This window comes from Sus scrofa, unplaced genomic scaffold (assembly GCF_000003025.6).
Source record: "Sus scrofa isolate TJ Tabasco breed Duroc unplaced genomic scaffold, Sscrofa11.1 Contig1878, whole genome shotgun sequence".
NCBI classification, from domain to species: domain Eukaryota; kingdom Metazoa; phylum Chordata; class Mammalia; order Artiodactyla; family Suidae; genus Sus; species Sus scrofa.
In genome coordinates this window covers 2,085,738-2,101,049 of record NW_018084968.1, presented here as the reverse complement: position 1 = coordinate 2,101,049, position 15,312 = coordinate 2,085,738, and the positions used below count along the sequence as shown (strand labels likewise).

General features: G+C 58.2%; 1 protein-coding gene across 3 annotated transcripts; it reads right to left on the bottom strand.

Annotated features, from left to right (window-relative positions):
- Positions 1–464: 464 nt before the first annotated feature.
- RASD2 (RASD family member 2) lies at positions 465–13,381 on the bottom strand. 3 transcript variants are annotated; one of them, XM_021081470.1, is made up of 3 exons: positions 12,321–13,381; positions 6,775–7,054; positions 465–2,967 (listed from the first exon to the last, which is right to left on the bottom strand). In XM_021081470.1, the coding sequence occupies exons 2-3, from the start codon at positions 7,043–7,045 to the stop codon at positions 2,438–2,440; spliced, it is 801 nt and encodes a 266-aa protein (XP_020937129.1). In that variant the 5' UTR covers positions 7,046–7,054; positions 12,321–13,381; the 3' UTR covers positions 465–2,437. The 3 variants fall into 3 exon arrangements, with proteins under 3 accessions (XP_020937129.1, XP_020937131.1, XP_020937130.1); XM_021081472.1 differs by lacking the exon at positions 12,321–13,381 and adding an exon at positions 8,232–9,245 and having other exon boundaries at positions 466–2,967; XM_021081471.1 differs by lacking the exon at positions 12,321–13,381 and having other exon boundaries at positions 466–2,967; positions 6,775–12,301.
- Between the last annotated feature and the right edge of the window lie 1,931 nt (positions 13,382–15,312).

The following is a 15,312-nucleotide window of genomic DNA, read 5'->3' as shown; positions in this document are numbered from 1 at the left end:
CATCTCCCAGCTGCAAAATCCTTTCCCCGCCCACACGGAGCTCAGATGGCCTTGGTTTCCAGTTTCTGACCTGCCACTTCACTAGCTGTGCCATCCTGGACGAGATATTGAGCTCTCAGAACCTAATTCCTCCCCACAGGAGGGGGTGAACACAAGGAGCACGTCTCTGGCGGGACTGGAAGATACGAATGAGGTGTGTCAATCACGCAGCAGGTGTGTGGCTGAGTCCCTCCCCTCCCCTCTGCCCAGGGAGAACCGCAGGGCCGAGAGGGGTGTAACCTCCTGTCTTGGGGTTTTATTCCCCCTCCTCTGGGTACTTAACCTTGAAGGCTGATCTAGGGCTGACACGCAGGGCGAGGGCACCAGGCAGGTGCAATTTGGGAAGGGAAAGGCAGGCTCCTGGTTCGGGGAATAGCCACACCTTTTCTGGGAAATATAGAAAATACACAAAGTCAAGGACACAGCTTAGAAACAAACCCACTTTAATTGAGAGTGTACACAGAGATATGGGGAAGCAGGGGTGTGACCAGGTGAGACCAGCCACACACCTGTCCTGGCCAAGGTACCTGGTCCACGTAGAGGACTGGGGCTGGGGCTGGGCAGGGGCACAGAAGCAGGGTCGGAGCAGCTGCCTTGAGCAGCAGGGCTCAGGGAAGGAGTGGGGGGGTGCAGAGCTGAGGCCAGGCACGTGTGTATCTGTGTGTTCACGTGCATGTGTAGGTATATACATGAGTACAATGTACACAGAATCTACAGGAGCCCTCAGAGGCCGATCTTGGGAGAGGGACGGGGAGACGACACCTCAAATCCCCAGAGTCCCCAGGGGCTGGGACGGCATCAGGAGAGGGGCATGTCATGGTGTGTGCCGAATGCCCGGACCTAACCCTGCTTCTGCCACTCATAGGTTAGCTGTGTGACCTGGGGCAAGTTATGTACCCTCTCTGGGCCTCAGAAAGATTCACTGGATAATCACAGAAGGTTCCCTGTGGACTTAGACTTCAAGAATTTCAAGGAGATTTAAAATATAAAATGCATCTGTTAAGAGCGGATGGCAAGAGCCTTTGGTCCACAGATTCAAAACCCACCACGCCTGATGCCCAGCACAGCCCAATACCTGGCACAAGGAAAAGGCCCACCCTGCATCCTTCTCATCTACCTGTCCTGGGCTCAGCTCTGGCTTCCAGCTGTTCCTCCACGCCTCCCAACAGCTGCATGTGCAAGAGGCAGTGGGACAGGAGGGGTGGGCAGAGGCCGGGGGGCGGGGGAGGCGGGGGAGAGGTCAGAGCCAGGGAAGCTGGGCCTTGGGGTGTAAAGTGCATTGCTCATCCTCTTTGCTTCCACGCACGCAGTGGACTCAGCACCCAAAGGTGCTCAATGAACGCTTGAGGAATAAGCACAGCAGAGGACAGCCTGGCTCCAGGTGGAATTCTGCCTTGAACTAGCCGAGAGGCGGAGCTGGGGCATGTCACTTGACCCTCTGAATCTCAGCCGCCTCCTCTGGCCTCCTCTGTGACCAGGGGCAGGAGGAGAAGCAGCCCCAGCCTGCTCTGACTGTGCACGTGTAAATGCTGAAGCTCGGTAGGCGGGCAGTGTCCAGCTCGGGAACAAGGTCAGGGAGCGGTACTGGAAGGGGTCCCAAGTGGAGACGGGGCGCCTGGCCGCCGAGGGGTCACTCAGCTTGTACAGTACACCAATGTCCATTTCCACTGGGAGCCACATGATGGCTGCGACGACAAAGCACATCCAGCAGACGAGAGGAACCTGGCACAGGAGGCTGAGGAAGGCGGTCCCGGGAGATGGGCGGTCCAGGTGCCGTAGCCACGCCCACCTTCCAACCCCCAGACGCCCCTAGCTCAGTGGCGGGGACAGCGGGGGGCCACCTTGCGAGTTGGGGGATGGAAACAGCTGAGCCAGAGGGTGAGAGCTTCAGGATGGGGTGCGGGGGGGGGGGGGAGGAGGGACTTGCAGCTGCCACCTAAAGCAAGCCGGGACTTCCACCAGGAGAGCAGAGCCCTCTCTCAGCGGGCTCTGGGTATGGTTTCACCTGTGATGTGCCCCATGGCTCCAACAGATGCAGGCGTCCTGGCCCCTCTGGCATCAGCGTTTCTTGCAAGGGTAGGCGAGCTCTGACTTGGGTCCAGGCATACATCCATATGTCACCCAGCCTTACCCCCGCCTGGCAGAGATCCACCCCCGACGGAGAAGCCGACACCAAGGGGGAGCGGTGGAAAGAAGGAATTGGAAGGAAGTGACTGAAGGCAGGAGACTGTATAGAGGTTAGAGGCCGGGGTCCTCCAGTCTGGCGCCAAAGGTCTTGGAACGTGACTGCTGTTGGGGTGTCCTGGGGAGGGGGGTGGATGTGGGCAGCAAGCCTCTGGGGGGGGGTGGCCACCTCCCGTTAGGCACCGCCCAAGCCCCACCCCGGGGTCCCTCCCACTCACTGGATGGTGCATTTGTCCCGCTCTCGGGCCTGGCCCTCCCGGAGGACCTTGGCCTTGATGTATTTGAGGTCACTGTTGACACTGGGGCGGCGGGCGAAGGGCGAGACCATGCCGTAGGCGTCCATGTCCTTGACACGGCGCATGCAGAAGGGCCTGGGGTGGAAGGCGTCCCCGTACTGCACGGAGATCTTGCGGTGCAGCGCGGGGCTCATCTCGTGCGGCAGCTTGGCCATGCTGAAGAGCACGTAGAACATCTCGTCCACGTTGGTGTTCTTCTTGGCCGACACCTCGAAGTAGGCGCAGTTCCCGTCGCCGGACACCAGCAGCTCCGCCTCGGTGGTGGGCACCTGGCGGCACAGCTCGCCGTGGTCGTTCTTGTTGCCGCAGATGACCATGGGCAGCTCCGCCGCCTCCTTGGTCTTGTTCTTCAGGCAGGACTTGACCTCCAGGATCTGCTTCTGGAGGCGCTTGACCTCGTCGAAGGACTCGCGGTTATCCAGGCTGAACACCAGGATGAAGACATCGCCTGGGGGGAGAAGAGCCCCAGGTGAGTTCGCAGGTGAGTTCCCGGCTCCCTGGACTTGACCGTCGCAGTGACCCTGCGGGGGACTGCTCTTATGATATTATGACGCCCCCATTCTCCAGAGCAGCAGACGGAGGCCCAGAGGGTTAAAGCCCTTGTCATGGGGCACGCACGTGGCACAGCCTGGCTCAAACACAATGAACCTGCCCTAAGTTTCCCTGCGGGGCTGGAGATGGCACGGGTGACTTAGGAAATTGTGTGGACAGCTTAGAATAATAATACAATTTCCACGCGAACAGGGGCCTTGCTGTCTTTTTCAGCACATCCCCAAGGCCTGAAATAGCACCTGACGTCCAGTGGGAACTCAGCGTGTTGGCATCAGGCCGGCCTAGGTTAACCTCTTGCCCCATCCACTCACCAGCCACGCAGCCTTGAGCGGGTCACGCCACCTCCCTAAACCTCAGTTTCCCTGTCTGTCCAGTACAGGATGCTTTTGAGGGTTTGACCCAAGATGTATAATGAATGGAGAGTGACACATGCTCAATGATCTTGGGTCTCACAAGGATAAGGAGGACAAGCACCTTCAAGAGGCGCCTGGGTTCCCCTGGACTCCTCACACAACCTCTGTGAGGGAGATGTCACTACCTTCATGTGATAGGTGAGCAAACTGAGGCTCAGAAAGGGTGAGCAACCAGCCCAAGATCACACAGCTCAGGCATGGCTCGGCCAAGAGGTAGAGCCCATTCTATTCTCACCTGGATGGCACCTGGCACACATAGCCGCCCCATGCTTCTGGAACAAATCACGGATGGATACGCGAATGCCAGCCTCTGAGACCTGTGCTACCCCTGCTACAACTTGCTGCATCCCTTAGTGCGGGTCTTTGGAACAGGGATGCTGGGGAGGTCACAGGGGCCAGGGAGGGTGAGAGAGGGCTGGTGCCTCCATCCCAATTTCCAGATCTCACGACAGTGACCACAATTTCACACTCACATCGCCTTTTTGCATTTTGGCATAAACGCTTAAGAACCTGCAGGGAGATGTCAAGATCCCAGGATTCTCAGATCTCAGAACCGAGGCTTGGAGGCGCCAGGGACTGGCCTAAGTTCTCTGAGAGAAGAATCCAGCATTTCCAGGAGCACTGCTGCCTCCTTCCTCTGGACCCCGCCAAACAGCACACCCCACCTTCAGAAGCCCATTCCAGCCACTGATGCACTCTGGACCAGAGGGAGACCTCGCCAGGGCACATGGTGGGTGGCTGCATGAACAGCATGGGACACAAAGGAGGATGGTGTGGGCTGTTCAGAAAGGCACTTGCAAGGCAGCACCGGCCGGCCTGGCAACCGGTTCCACTTGGGCTGCCAAACCCATCCCGTTAGGCTAATCCTGGGCCCCTGAGGACTCGGCGGCCTTGACATATTCAAATGCAAGGCTGCGATGCCAAGCTTCAGTGACGCCTGGCTGGCAGCTGGAAGGAGAGCTGGCAGCAGAATTAATGGCTTTCCGAATGTGCTGCGCACCAGCAGTACCAGGTTGGAAAACGAGGCCCGGGTTGGCGAGGGAAAAAGGCGGGCAGCAGACAGATGTGCCCAGAATGATATGCGCACATAAAAAAAAAAAAAAAAAAAAAAAAAAAAAAAAAAACAGATAAAACACCCTCTGTTATGAGGACACAAATGTGAATACCAATGTGATCACGAGAGGCAGGGGTTGGGGACTGATGAGGTGGCTACCTCTGGGGAGCGGGGGGCAGGAGTCGGGGGTTGGGGGCATGGGTCATGGAGGCTTTTAAACCTTGTCTATAGGTCTAGAGGAGGGTGCGTGTGTGCATTATTTGTTATTTAAAAATCAATTTTGGAACTACACGCATGGACCTCAACATCTCTCTCCCCGCTCTGAGAGCCTTATTTCTGCCCGTGGGCACCCAGTCTCCGCCCCAAGGCAGGGAGAGCTGACACGGGTGCAAGACCCACTGCCTGCTGGACGTGCCCCCCACTCGCGCTTTCCTGCGTCCCGGCAGCCGCACAGGGAGGAAGCGAAGTGAATGCTCGACGTGCAGCAGGGACGACTGAGCTTCGGACTTCCAGTCACGTGTCTAAGCCGCCAAGTGGTAGAGCCAGGCCTGGAACCCAGGTCCCCCCCCGGCTCCTTCTGTCCACACATTCCCGTCTCCAACACGTGGGATGGGGCGGTCCCAGTGTGATCTGGGCCAGACGGCCAGTAAGGACAGCCTGGAAGAGGGAGCTCTCTGCCCAGGGCACTCAAGGAGGGGTCTTGGCTGGGCCGTGGGGGGGTGGGGTGGGCATGGCCAAGGTTTCTTGCTGCAGAGCTATCTCGATGTGCCCGGGTAAGTGATGGCTGGAGGTTACATGCTCATTCCTTCCGTTCATCACCACCCAGCAATGGCAGAGGCGTGGTTTAGGAAATGACCCCGCAGAGACCATCGAAGGCTCACTGCAAATGCTGGCTTAAGACCAATATTTATTTTCATTTCTTTCCTTTCTTTTCTTTCTTTCTTTTTTTTTTTTTTAGGGCTGCACCCACGGCATATGGAAGTTTCTGGACTAGGGGTCCAATCGGAGCTACAGCTGCCAACCTATGCCACAGCCACAGCAACATCAGATCCGAGATGCGTCTGAAACCGATGCCGCACCTCGCAGCAATGCCAGATCCTTAACCCACTGAACGAGGCCAGGGATCGAACCCACATCCTCATGGATGCTAGTGGGGTTCTTACCCTGCTGAGCCTTGAACAGGAACTTCAAGACCAATATGTACTGACCACTGACCTGCTGCTCACCAAGCACTTTTCTATATTAACGCATTTAATTCTCACAAAGACCTTTGGGATGGGTGCTCATGTGATAACATCTTATAGTTGAGAAAACTGAGGCACCAAGAGATAGAGTCACTTGCTCAGAGGTACAAAACTTGCTCATAGGAAGCAGTGGACCTGGGATTCGGATCCAGGCGCACCAGTTCCTGGGCCTGTCCCCTTAGCTCCCACACAAAACTGCTTGAATGACATAACTCATGGCCCCATCTCACATCTCCACCTGCCCTCTCAATGCCTCCAATCGCCCTCAGGGCCAAGAGGCTACAGGATAGCTCAGTGATCAAGCATAATCGCTAGCCTGCCATTTACCAGCTGTGTTACCACTTGGCATAACTCAACCTTTATGAGCCTCAATTTCCCCAAATGGAGGCAAGTATTTATCTCCTAGGTTAGTTGCGAGGATTAAATAGATACATTCCAGGCTGTAAGAACCTGCCCAGGCACACTGCTCTTAATAAGTGTTAGCTATGGTCACGGTCGTTACTGTGATTATCAGGGAGTTCCTAGCCCGGGCAGGGTCCCCACCAGGCCCTTTGGCTGATCACTGCCTGGGTCCTGCCCCTGCCCTTCTGAGAGGTGGCAAGGGCCTGGAGTTTCAACAGACCTAAGCCCAACAGACTGACCTCGGGCCCCAGAGCTCTGCTGGGTCAGCTCCCACAGGAAGAAGGTAGCAGCCCCTCCATTCCCTGGGGAGGTAAAGCCCAGGGTACAGTTTGTATCGAGTGGGTCAATATCGGCCCCTCATCCGGACGGCAACACCGGCAGCCATGAGCAATCGATCCAGAGTCAGACAGAACGGAATCGGGCCCCGGCCCCCATCCTTTGCTCCGCAAGCAGCAACACGTCTCTGACCCTCACTGGGCAAGGAGGCTTGTGAGCTTCCCCTCAGACATGCAAGCACTTTGCACACTGTAAAGTGCCGAACACACACCTGCCCACGTACTCAAGCGCCCATGCCCACCCCAGGCACCCACCTGTGAGGATGGAGAGCCTGCGCATGGCGGGGAAGGGGTGGTTGCCAGACGTGTCCAGGATGTCCAGCTGGTACATGTCGCCGCGGATGTTGTAGACTTTCCGGTGGAAGTCCTCGATGGTGGGCGTGTACTGGTCCTCGAAGCGGCCGTTGAGGAAGCGAGAGACGATGGAGCTCTTGCCCACCCGCGAGGCGCCCAGCACCACCATGCGGTACGAGTTCTTGGCTGGCACGCTGAGCGTGCAGTTCCCGCTGGACAAGGTCTTCATCATGGCTCGGGGCTGCGGCAGAGAGCAGGATGCAGGTGTCAGGTGGCCCGGAGCCTTGGCCTCGCAGCCCTTACTGGAGGCCTCCTGTCCAGTCTCAGTTTTCTGTCTGGACATTGGGAACACTGGACGGGGGTCTCTCTAAGGGCCTGGGAGTTCTGCCTGCCCATCCCTCCCTTGCTTCTTTCTTTCTTCCTTCATCCATCCACCCATGCCCTCACTCACCCACCCTTGCCTTCTGTCACTCCTTCTTTACTCCAGCATGGGACTGCTGGGGTTTGAGTCCTCGCTTTACCCCGGACTCACTACTGTGCTTCAGGAGCTTAACTTGCCCAGGGGTCCCTTTTCTCATCTATAAAATGGACTTGACTTGTAGGGCTGTTGTAAAGGCTCGGCCCATGGGAAGATCTCAAAGACGCTAACTCTTGTTGGAATCTGTTCTCTGTCTGGACCATCTGTCCTTCGCAATTCTGGCTTCCCAGGAGCCTATGTGAGTCCAGGACACGACATGGGGAAGACGCTAGAGAACACTTCTTAAGCAAAGGGGGTGCCAGAGCCTTTCAGCCCTCCCAGGAGGACGCGAAAGGCAGGTCCAGGTCACGTCCTCCGTGATTGCACTCCCTGGGCCCTGGGAATTTGCCCACCTCTAGGAGACTGGAGACCTGGACGAGGGACCCATGAATGACTCAAGTCCCTCACAGCCCCGAGGGTTTATGGAGCTGGGGCATACCCAGAACTTTCTATGGGAGCCTCTTGGTCTTGTGGGAAAAGCCAAAGTGGATCCAAGCTCCAAACCCCAATTAGAGATACGTTAACCTCCAGGGGCTCTAACAGGCCCACCCAAAGGCCGTTCACAGCCCAGCCACGCTCCTTTCCTACTCCAGCACCCACCGGAATCCCCCCAGAACCTTCAGTGAGCTCGAGTTCTGCTGGGACCTGCCTCCAGCCTTCGGCTCATGTTAGCCCCTCCCTCAGAACACCCTCTTCCCCCTGTCTGTCTCCAATGTCATTTCCTCTCTGAAGACCTCCCGGGCTCCCACCTACCCAGCAGGGATCCCTCCTCTCTCTAGAGAAGAGGAGCTACAAACAGCGACAGGCCCGCTGAAGTACCCATCTCCTCGGCCCTCAGCAGGCTGCCGCATATGGTGGTGCAGGCTGGGCACTGCACAAGGCACCCAGGGGGATGTCTTACCTACAGTTCATCTGCTCAGAAAAGGCTCCTTTTCTCAGTTTGCACAAAGGGCTGTAGTGCTTTGACTGGTCCTCAGCCCGGGATGCCCCAGGTTATAAGTGGCCTGGAAAGCCTCAATCATTTGCCCCAAAGCACTCTCGACATCATAAATTTCTACATCAGCCATGATGCTAAGAGGCGTGAGGTGGAGACACCTCCTGCGCATGGGTCTTCCGGCACATGACTTATGCAGGACTCTCGGGCATCTGCATCTGCTCGCTGTGCCAGACTGAGAGCCATCATGCCATCGACCAGCTCCCCAAAAGACCATTCTAAAGAGCTCTGACTGGTAGCCTTTGTCAATTTCCTTGGCGTAATACTCCCGCCAGGGCCGATTCCAAGCTACCAAGGTGATCTCGATGAATAAACTGCTAAGGGACACACACAATCAGCCTGCTCAGCACACCACTGACCCAGGCCTGGAGCCATGACAACCATCACCAGTCACCAAGCCCTGCAGTGTGCCAAGCATGGTGCTAAGTATAGAACAATAATAATAGCTGACATTTATTTTGCAGTTAATATATGCAGAGCACTCTCCGTGCTGAGCATGGATTAACCCACTTCATCCCTCAGCAACCCCAGAAGGTAGGTGGCTACCCCAATTTACAGATGAGGACACTAAAGCACAGAGACGTTTACTGCCTTGCTCATGGGTACACAGCCAGGAAGCAGCAAAGGAAGGATTCAACCCCAGACATTTAGTCCCATGCTAAAGAGTCTTCTTATCACCTCCCTAGAAAGTACAGATCACCTTCCTGTTTCACAAATAAGGTGATGCTTAAAAGTCTACAGGAAGGGCCCATTTTGTTAATAAGGGAGCCAGGATGGTGACTCCAAGTCCACGACTCATGCCTGAGGCTGCCTTTGAATGTATCCCATAGGATTTCAGTGCCTTGTATACAGCAGGTGCTCAATAAATGATCTGCACGCGAATGAACCAAATGGCTCTACCTTTTTTTTTTTTTTTTTTTTTTTTGTCTTTTTGCCTTTTCTAGGGCCTCTTCCCACGGCATATGGAGGTTCCCAGACTAGGGGTCTAATCGGAGCCATAGCCACCGGCCTATGCCACAGCAACACCAGATCCAGCCGTGTCTGCAACCTACACCACAGCTCACGGCAACACCGGATCCTTAACCCGCTGGGCGAGGCCAGGGATCGAACCCACAACCTCATGGTTCCTAGTCGGATTTGTTAACCGCTGAGCCACAACGGGAACTCCTAAATGGCTCTACCTTTTGGAGCTCTTTCAAAACTTTCTTCTGGGGCTTTCTAGCTGACCCAGGGGTTGTGCTGGGTGGGCAGTGGAGATAGGGGGCTATGAGCCAACAGCACTGAATTTTTTTTAGTCTCCTCCCGGTCTGGGCAACCAGACTGGACCTTCAATGGAGGCAGCGGGAAAGAGGCCCCACGCCAGGACAGTCCCCTCCCCAAGTCCCTCTGCGGGGAGCATGACTCTGCTGGTGGTCACCTCCATCTACAGAAAGAGGGAAGGAGGCCAGCGGCCCCCAGGGACCATGCATCTCCATCACCACCTGCTCCAGCCTCTAGCCCAGAGCTCCTGGTACAGACGTGCTAACATCAGCAACTCCATGGACCTGAGGAAGTAGAGAGAGGAAGCAGGGGGTCAGAGGGAGGAGGCAGGGGGTCAGAGAGAGGAGGCAGAGGGTCAGAGGGAGGAGGCAGGGGGTCAGAGGGAGGAGGCAGGGGGTCAGAGAGAGGAGGCAGGGGGTCAAAGGGAGGAGGCAGGGGGTCAGAGAGAGGAGGCAGGGAGAAAAGGGACAGGGCCAGAAAAGGGCAAGGAAGGGGGGGATAAATCTGTGGCTTTCCTCTCTGAGAGAAGACTGTGACTCTTCACAGGGCCCCAGCCATGTGGGGCTGTGTGAAGCACCCAGACACCTGGACATCAGGTGACAACACCTCCATGAGCTCTGCCGCCTGCCCCCCTGGGGGGGGGGGGTGGAGGGCATCTTTCTTCCCGTCTTCTCTCCCAGAGGAGGCACTGTGGGCAGCACTGTGGGCCCAGCTTCTCTCCTCCTTCACTGCCTGCTCCCCTCTCTCCATCCACAGCCAAGCTGACCCTGCACAATGAGGAACAGGCAGGGGTGAGAGCTCAAAGGGCTTTTCAAGAGTGTAGAGTCCCCTGCCCGGGAGGCCCAGAGAGTGGGTCATGGGGACCACTAGCAGCACAGGTCCGCGGATGCAAGTTCTGTGACGCTCAGCTGACCTCGCCCCAGGGTCATTCTGAAGGCACGTGGGGAGGGGGGGCAGAAGAGCCTGGAGCAGAGATGGGGTGGGCCGCGCTGGGGGAACAGTTGCCACAGCCAGGCAGGCTTCCATCATGCTGGGCGCTCTGTGTGTTTTATTCCAAAGACTTCACAAGAGTCCCAGGAAGAGGGGACCGCCATCGACCCACTGGACCGACGGGGACACTGGAGGTCGGAGAGGCTGAGTCACTTGCCCCAGTCCACACAGATGACTGGCCAAGCCAGGATTAGAATCAGGCCATTGGCTCCACAGTCTGGGCTCTTACCTAGAAAAACCCACCCCCTGGCCCAAATCAGTCTTTTTCACAACAGTGTCTGACTCAGTGAAGCCTCAGCTGGCGTCAGGCAGGGGAATGACCCCAGAGGCCTATTCTAATTCCCACCCCCCTCTCTCTGGCTGCAGACGGCTGGGGGCAGGCACCCTGCTCAGGACGCCCCCAAAGCTGGCCCGTCCAGCTCCCAGCAAATGCACCTGCGGGCCTATCTGGAAGATGGAGGAGTCAGAGGGGCAAGGACGGCAGGATGAGAGTCTGGATGCATCCCACCTTTGTGGGGACCCCCTCCCCCTTCCCTCCCCCACACCCTGGGGCCTCCTCCAAGAGCCCACATCCCAGCCTCTCTGGACACATATGCATTCACTGGCCTCCGTGCCCACACCAAGGGGAGTCCTGGGGGCTTGGAAAAGCCAATCTCACCACCCTTGACAGCTCAGAGTCAAAGCGGACAGGACCAGCTTCCAGCGGACCCGCTCCACCTCTCACCCGCCCAGCAACCCTGGGCAAATGACTGGGTCTGGTCATCTAGCAAATGCTAGAAGCAAACCCCCCGCATGGCCCTGGAAACTCAGTGAAAAGTCAAGAGGCCCCCAGGGCTCCTGGCACACAGGAAGCAGGTTCCTTTCTTTGTGGCACTTCCTCTTGGCAATCAGGGGGCTGTCGGGTGGGGAGGGGCTGGAGGGCAGGCAGAGATCCGGGGGGACACCATCTTGTCTCTGTGAAGCTGGGGGAAGCCTGAATCATGGGCTCCGGAGCTGGCTGCCCGACCCCAGCCTGGCCTCCCCTCTTCCCTGAGGTCCTGAGCAACATCCATCCTGCCAGGGCCGGGGGCAAGAGGAGAAGAGAGCCCCACAGAGGTGCTTGGGGGCCCTCTGGCCAGCTGAGCACAAGAAAGCCTTCCTGGGAAGGGGATCACCCAGGAAACCCACCCCTTGCACCAACACCCATCCCCACCCTTGCCCAAAGCTCGAGGAACTCTGGACAGGAAAAGCACTCCTTAAGCGTCCCTTCTCAAAGGAGGTCTTTGCCAAGGCTGGGCTGTGGGGGAGGGGGCACAAACTGGCCCCCTCCCAGCCCCACCCCACCCTTGTTCAGGTTTGCAGGCTGAAGCTGGCTTGGGAAGGGGAGAGGGAATATTTGGGGAAAGGACGGAAATGCCTGTTCCTCTCTGAGCCTCAATTTCCTTATTTTCAAACAGGCTGTTGCTCCAGATCTCTTAAATGGAAAGCTTCTAGCACCAAACCTGGCACACGGAAGAAATTCAGTAAGTCTTTCTTTGCTGGGATAAGCACCCAGCCTGACACATGGTAGGTACTCCACTAATTGCATTTTCTCTAAATAGGTGAAGTTGCGGGATTACCCTGGACCATAGTAGGTGCCCATACAGTTTTAACTTTCGCTGGTCCTCTAAAGCCTCACCTGGCCTCCCCTACCCAAGCTTCAAACCTTTCTTCCTGGCTTCCCGGCTTCCCCAGGCTCCCAGTTCTGATGGAGGGTCTCTCTCCTACCTGGGAATGGCGGGCCAGGCCTCTGGCGCGGCTGGGAGGGATGCCTGGAAGCGCCTGGAGGTGCGGGGAACCGCCTGGCTCTCCAGCCGCCGAGCCTTCCAGAGTCTGCGGCGGCTCCCGGGTCACTGCGCCGGACTCCTCCTCTGCGCGGCTCAGGGCGCAGGGCTGGGCGCGGCCGGGCGAGGGGACACGGGGAGCTGGTGTCCCATGGGTGGGTTCCGAGGGCTCAGTGGGGCCCGGGCTCAGGGCGGGCTCCGGCTCGCCGCCGCCGGCCCTGCCCTGCCCGGACCCGGGGGACTCCTGTTGAGCCAGGTGCCCGGAGGCGTGGGGACGTCCGATTCCGGGGGCCCCGCCTGGGGCTCTGGCGTTGGGGGGAGAGGGCAGAAGGGGCGACTCCGGGTCCTTAGAGACTCCGGGAGGGTCCTTTGGAGGTGACTGTGGGTGCGTGCGTATGTGCGTATCCCGGGTGAGCGAACCTATCCTGGCCCCGTATGCCACCTGCTTCGCCCGCCCCGAAGGGGATTGCTCGGGTTGGGGGGTGCCTGCCCGGCTCCGCCGCGCCGCTTCCTCTGCCCTCAGCTTTGCAGGTCCCCGGACGCCCAGAGACGGCTCCTTTCTCCCTGCGAGGTGACGCCAGCGGCTGAAGGAGGAGCAGGGTGTTCGGCTCCGCGCGCGTGTGGGAGGGGGCCTTGAACGCCGCCCCAAGGTTCCGCAGCTTCGAGTTAGCCTTAAATCGGTTCCTCCACCCACTTCACCCCTTTGGCCCCCAGAGGAGGAGAACTTTCTCGGGGCCTCTGGCTCCTCCCTCCTTCTCTCTCCCAGAGGCAGACACCCCCCTTCCTCCCGCCAGGCGAGGTCAATGGTCCCTCCTAAAAGTGATCGGAGCCCAGGCTCCTTATAGCAGTCCCGTGGCAGAAGCTCAGCTTAGGCCTGGGCGCCCTCCGCCGCCCCTGCGAACGGTTCTCCGTGCACCGGTCGCATGGCTCCCCCTCGCCCGCTCCGCAACCCGCGAGCAGCCTGTCCCGCCGCCTGTGCCTGCCTCTGCCTGCTGGAGCCCGCTCACCCGCCTTCGCCCGGCGCCCCGCCCCCGGCTCCGAGCTCAGCCAATGGCAGCGGGTCCCAAGGTCTGGCCCCGCCCCTGCCCGCCCCGCCCGCGGCCACTAGGACGCCGCAGTCCCGCGCTCCGCGTGCCCGGGCGCGTGGCGCCGAGAGGCTGGGGGCTGGGGGTGGCCGGCGCTCGTGCTGTGACCTGAAGGCTGCACGGGCTTCGGAGGCTGACATCTGCGCACACACTCACCCGCACACCTCTCTAGCCGCGGGTGACTCGCGAGGGCCCCGCTGCCAGTCTGTCAGGGACCCCAGCCGCTCGCTCCCGGTTGGCTGCAGCCCGCGCACAAACGGCTCCTGCGCCCTCCTCCTTCTCCGGAGTCCCCAGGCTTCTTCTCGGCGCCCAGCCTGCCGGCCCCGAGCCGCCGCCTCCCTCCCGAGGTCTCAGGACCTGCGGGATGACACATGGACCGCGCACGTGCCTCCAGGAGGGGCCGCAGAGTCACCTTGACCTAAACGCGCCTGCATGGAGGTCTGTGTGGCATGCAAGTCTGGGGGAGCACTGTAGAGAGAGCCCTGCTGGGGACGTACTGGGTGCCCTTGGGCAGTGCCTCTCTCACCTCGGTTCTCCCGGGCCTTGAACTAGGGCAGGCATCAGTCATTATTACTTCGTATTTTCTTTAACTCCAAGACCCACTCCCCCGCCCCCCAACACGTTTTCTGGAGAATTGTTATATCACTGCCTTAAATGGGAAACCAGTATCACTTGCCATAAATAGAAGGTAAGAGCAAAAATAAGCACAACGAAAACAAACCAAGGTTATTACATTCTCGCAGGAAACTGGCCTGCCAAGGCTTGAGATGTGCCCTCAGTGGAAAAGGGAGGTCAACAAGGTTTGGAGAGGTGTTAAAGACCTTTCAGCCCCCCTCCCCCCAAGGACACTTTCTCCTTCCGCATTATCAGGAGGCTGCAAAGAGAATGTTCCTACCGTGTGAGAACAGGAACCCTGGATGCAATGGTGTGTCTGTCCAGCCGTAACATGTATCAGCCAGGGAACTGTGCCTCGCTTCCTGAACCCTAGCCCCAGTCCAACCTCCCCCCGCATCTCAAGATGGGTGGTGGGGGTCTCAGGGGGCATCAGGTGGAAGGTCCAGCTCCACTGGATGAGAGGTGGGTTTTCAGTCTGCCTCCGAGTCCATTCAAATAGTTGGCCATGGGCCAGTCACGGAAATCTACCCCCTCCCCTGGCCTTGGTTGTGTCATTTATAAAATGGGCCTATGATATGCTAGGTCCACAGAAGTGCTAAGATGGTCTTGGACTTTGATGATAGAAAGTGGCTCCTTCTGCTTGTCCCTATGTGGTCTTGAGATTCTCCGGGAAAGTTAACCAGAGAAGATGAGGCAGGTGGAGGGACCAGATGGAGGACTCAGCAGCACTCACACTACTTGAACGTGATTAATCCCCTAACCAGAGGATGTGGAATATCTAGGCCTCAGAAAGGCTTAAGGGACATGCCCAAGGTCACCCAGCCAGCAAGCGGCAGGATCCCGGCCCAGTGTTCTTTCCTCATCCAGACTTTGCTTCCAGGAACTGGCTTCAGCCCAGGAGGGGTTTATGATCAGCTTGACATACAGAGGCCATGAGCCTTGAGCTGGCCACGAACTTGGCAGCAGGAGGCAGGCAGGGTGGTACAATTCACCTGGTAAGCTGGGGTCAGGAGGACTCAGGCCACTGGGCTGGCTCCTCCACCCGCACCCGAGAAACATGGCAGGTGGCCAGCTCTGAGCTGGCCCGGGAACCCATTACCTGTTGCTTCAGCTGTTCCCGGGGTGGGTCATGCTCCACTGACCATATGCCCATCTTGAGGGGAGCTGTATGTGGAGCTGTGGGGCCCCAGGAGACCCACCTGCCTCTGTTCCCCAGTGCAGAGTGGCTCAGTCAAT

Excerpts from the sequence above, each read along its gene's own strand:
- RASD2 (XM_021081471.1), bottom strand. The coding sequence starts at position 7,156 with ATGTCCAGACAGAAAACTGAGACTGGACAGGAGGCCTCCAGTAAGGGC. Across the intron at positions 2,968-6,774 it reads CAGGCTCTCCATCCTCACAG|GCGATGTCTTCATCCTGGTG; the intron begins GTGGGTGCCTGG and ends TTCTCCCCCCAG.